The sequence below is a fragment of the Notothenia coriiceps genome, unplaced genomic scaffold (genome assembly GCF_000735185.1).
Source record: "Notothenia coriiceps isolate Sejong01 unplaced genomic scaffold, NC01 NC01_scaffold00019414, whole genome shotgun sequence".
Classification (NCBI taxonomy): Eukaryota; Metazoa; Chordata; class Actinopteri; order Perciformes; family Nototheniidae; genus Notothenia; species Notothenia coriiceps.
In genome coordinates, this window is record NW_011352115.1 from 1 (window position 1) to 4958 (window position 4958).

Here is a 4958-nt window from a genome sequence, read left to right on the forward strand (position 1 = left end):
CCTTAGACCCTCACATCGTACAAGGAAAGTCTTCCAGAGAAAACCCACAGTTTAAAGGGAAAAATGGGAGAAACCTCAGGGAGAGCAACAGAGGAGGGATCCCTCTCCCAGGACGGACAGACGTGCAATAGATGCTGTGTGTAAATTGAAAAGATAATACATTTTGCAACATAGGCAATCATTCACCTGGTTGCTTGCCATATACTGTATACTTACCGTATGTGTTTGTTTATGAATGTTATATGAGAAATGTAAAGAGGACAACTTGGACGTAATCACTGTTAACTACATATCTTCTTCTCGCTTAGAAGAGTTCGAGAGGCACACCACTGAAGACATGACTCTGCAAACACTCAGCACCACTATCAGACACGGGTGGCCCGCTAAACAGCATAATCTTTCACATGCCATTAGACTGTATTTTCCTTTCAGAGACGAACTGATTGTTGCAAATGGAGTCATAATGAAGGGTCACAAAGCAATTACTGTGTCCCAATTCAGCGGCCGCATCCTCCTGAGGATGCATTCGGATACCGCATACGTCACTTCCGCCAAACGAAGGCTGTCCCAATTTAAAAAAAAGACAAGACTCCTCCGAATGCGGCCCGCAAATGCAGCCTTCTTTCCCCAGATTTAGAGGATACATCTGATGTACACTCCGCGGTGTACCATATCCCAGGATGCAACGGGTGACGGTGACGAATGAGTTTTAAAAAAAATAAGGCTTGTAACGTCCCATCAACGGCTACAACGGTTTCAGCTGGATTCGTTTTTAAATGTACTCACCCAAATAGTAAACGACATGAAAGAAAAGTAAACCTATTTAATTTGTGTATTTAAATATACGGGCAATTGGAGATGTCTTCTTTATATTACATACATAAAATAATATGAAGTGAAAATATTTCTAAACCCTGTTTGGTTTTCATATTGTTGGAATGCATTATAAAGCTAATTTATTTATTTAACTGCTTTTTTTATACAAATCTTACTGCAACAATTTTGTTTTGATAGGGAGCAAGGAGCAGACTGCGCAATTTATCCAGATGCGCGGGGAGAATGAAGCCCTCTTCACGGAGGCCTGTTGCGACCTCGGGAAAATAATTTAAACATAACACCAAAATAAGTACAGCTAGATCTGACTCCATATTGAACAGTTTTGAAAACAGTTTTGAAAACAGTTTGAAAACAGTTTGAAAATATTTTGCATAGTGTCAGAAATTATTACCGGCACTTGTGACTGCAGCTGGTTGCTAGGTGACGGGGGCGGCAACATGTAGGGGTAACTGCCGGTGACGTACAAGGACATGCTCCGTAGACCGTCTCATTTCCGTCTCATTTCGCAGTCCGCGGAGGACCCAAGCTGGGTCACTGAATTGGGACACAGCTATGGTATCACAAAGTTAGCTTCCTCCATACAAAGTTAGGTTACCAACCTAAAATAAAACACATGATACACAAATTACTTAAAGCATACACAACAAAAGTCTGTCACCATAAATGCATATTTAAACCAAAACACTCACCAGCGGCACATGTGCCCTGTGGCTGATCAAAACACGAGTGACAAACATTTTGCTGGCCTTTTCAAGATCGCTGGCGGTCCCTCAAATGAGTCCCAAGGGAAACAAAATACTGGAAACAAGGTTCCCTCCCAACTGAGACCTATTTTACATGATAACCTGCACAACTAAACAAGTAGCTTAATGCTTATTGATTTAAATAAATAAATAGAAAATAAACTAATAAACAACCCAAATTAACTCCACACCAACGTTCAAACCTTTTTAAAAAGCGAAAAATATTTGAACGTCTAGTTACAGAGTGAAGAGACAGAGTTTTATAGGACCTGGATCTAAAAACATGTTTTGTGATTATTTCTATATTTTTAAATGACTCACTTTACCTAATTAAATCAGTTTATATTGCAGATCACACAATACTATACATATTGCAGTCACCTGAGCTTGAAGTCTCAGAAGTAAAGAAAAACATGCTTGTGTTTAATTATAAATGAAAGTATAAAGGGCTCATGGAAAGTACCGAGACTGTGGTCAAGAAATGTTCTTGTACTTGTTCACGAGAAAGGAAGTGCTGTCGTCATTGAGTCATTATCATATTTAAGAAGAAGTCTGACTTTAAATATTTTGCAACTGTCAGTGGAAATGCATCCCTCAACAAGTACTTTCTCATAAGCAGAGCGAGAGAAATATTGGAAGAAGAAAAACATGCTTGGACAGCTGGCCTCAAGCGAAGATAATGCTACCTGAATTTATGTTTAGATTGTGTCAGTTTTACCTACAACAACCACAATTTGGTAGAGACTTCAGCTCTTTGGAAATTGTAAGTACAACTCTAGATGAAAATTCTTAAAAGGGTCAGAAATTATATTATATTTCACATTTAGGGCCTTTTCTTTATCACAATACAAAAAAGACTTGCATCAAGGCCATGAAGTAAAAAAAAAGATACAGTGTGTCTTAACGAAGTGCATAGATGGAGTCTCAATTGGTTGCTTAAAAATCAACATTTAGGCTGGCTCTATACAAGTATTGATTTATAAAAGGTGAATTTAACATATTTAAATGTGGATATTACATTGTAATGACAATAAGTACGACATTTAGTATAAATCTGAAAAGTGTTTTAAGTGTTGCACTTTTCCTCTATGAAATAGGACATATTTTCCATGTTAATGCAAACTCCAGCTGTAACCAGACAGGGCTTCAGTTTGATAGGTTTAAGTAACCTATTAAGTCTTCCAGGTTGATTTGTTTAGCTTGCAGCATCGTTCCATATTGTATATGCAAATCACATTCAAACAGCCTTTTGTGTTCTCAGCCAGTATGTATTAAAGGCAGCAATACCCTCACATCTCAGTGTTTACATGTCCACTCTGCAGATAGTGACTGCACCTGCTCATGGTCCTACTCTCTATTCACCTACCCACAACTACTAGAACAACTACACCATGGTAAGTCTTATACACATATAACATAATATGTTTAGTTATAAACCAAATATTAGTTTCTACTGAAATTCATTACTAGACATTCTTCTTAAAGTTTACATTTCCAATATAGGACTTTGTTTCTATCGTTACTCACCCATTGTTTTCTCTTCCCTCCTCTGACTCCCCTTCCTATCCCCTCTCTTGTCCTTTTCTCTGTTTTCTTTTCTGTTCTCTTACCGTCTTTTCTCTAGGTGCTTGATTGTACCAAGATCAAGGATGTCCTGGAGAGGTACTACCTTTCACCGTTTTATGCCGTTGAGTTCTGCGTTGGTTTCCCTGGCAACCTTTTGGTTGTACTTGGCTATATATTTTGTTTGCAGGAGTGGCAGAGCTGCAATATTTACCTCTTCAACCTGGCAGTCTCTGACCTTATTTTCCTCTGCACACTTCCACGCCTCTCGTACCTCTATGCAAATGACCAACCGGAGAAGAGTCCCTATGGTTGCGTTATCAACCGCTATGTCCTGCATGTCAATCTTTACTCATCCATACTGTTTATGGTTTGGCTTAGCATGGACCGTTTCCTGCTCATAAGACATCCAACACGTAACCACTGCCTGTTGAGGCCGAAAATAGCCATGATCGTGTCAGGGCTGAGCTGGCTAGCTGTTAATGCGGAAGTTGCTCCGATGATATCACTGATGGTCCACGACCTTCAGAGAGGAAACTGGAGTAGCTGCAAGGATTTTGCCAGCTTGAAAGGAGAGGTCCATACATTGGGCTACAGCCTGGGGCTTACCCTCACTGGTTACGCTCTCCCTTTGCTTGGACTGTGTGGTTTCTCGTACCAAATTGCACATTTGCTCCATATCCAGGAAAGGGCCATACAGCGCCGGACAACCACGTACAAGCGTCCTCTCAGGGTTGCTGTATCGGCCGCTATCATGTTTCTGCTTCTCTACACACCCTACCATGTGCTGAGAAATATCCGAATAGCATCTCAGCACGACTGGACAGGGTTGCAGCTTTGTACAAGGATGAACATAGAGAGCCTGTACATCATCACAAGACCATTTGCCTTCTTGCACAGTGTCATCAACCCTGTCTTTTACTTCCTCATGGGGGACAAATTCAAAAAGCTCCTATTGGCTAAGCTCAGGAAGCTGATCAGAAAGACAGAGCAGCAAAGAGAACCAGCCTGAAAAAATTCAACATAGTGTCCCTAAATAAAAGAAACATCAATATAGCAAATCCAAACATGTGAATCAGCTCCTTCTTTACGTGTATTTTGTTATACTGATAAATAATGTGGATAATTTATTATGGTGTATTATATTTTATTTTAATGTCGACTAAATAAAGTAATGTAAGACAACCGCTGTAAATGCATTTGATGAGTAGAGCCTGTAGCTATTTTTGTATTAACACTGTTAGGTGTAATAATGTACAGCATGTGTTCCTGTTTTTATCTGTATTTGTATTTCCTGTTTTTATCTGTATTTGTATTTCCTGTTTTTATCTGTATTTGTTAGACACTCATTTGTTGCATCAATATTGATTTAGAAAGTCTAGAGCCTTTTGGCTAAGGGACCAACATGTTAATAAGATCTATAAATTGTAATGCAGAGCAAGAGCAGTCAGCTGGATGTCCTCTTTCAATGCACCCTGCTTCTGAGATAGTAAGATGGGAATATCTCCTTTTGAAAAATGATCTGTATTTTGTGGTAAAACACTGTTGCAACTGAAACTGGAGGTTCATTTTTATAGAGTCAGCATTGTTCAAGATTCAAGGCTTGTATTGTCATTTGTACTATATTACTTCAAAACGAATACAAAATAACTAAAAAAAGAAATGTGTCTTTTCCTTTTCTTTTTTGGAAGGTTAATAAATTGTAAAAAAATATCTATTATCTTTGGCGATGGATCGAGGCATTTTTATTTTCTTTATGTATGCATTATCTTTAAATACAAATAATAATAATGTTGGCTAAAGCAGCACCTCAAT

At 38.7% G+C, this 4958-nt stretch overlaps 1 protein-coding gene across 1 annotated transcript; it reads left to right on the plus strand.

Moving 5' to 3' along the window:
- The first annotated feature begins 2248 nt into the window (after positions 1 to 2248).
- Positions 2249 to 4736, plus strand: LOC104952033 (succinate receptor 1). Its single transcript, XM_010778790.1, has 3 exons — positions 2249 to 2343; positions 2903 to 2974; positions 3205 to 4736. Exons 2-3 carry the CDS (start codon positions 2972 to 2974, stop codon positions 4153 to 4155), a joined length of 954 nt encoding a protein of 317 aa, XP_010777092.1. The 5' UTR covers positions 2249 to 2343; positions 2903 to 2971; the 3' UTR covers positions 4156 to 4736.
- Positions 4737 to 4958: the final 222 nt, after the last annotated feature.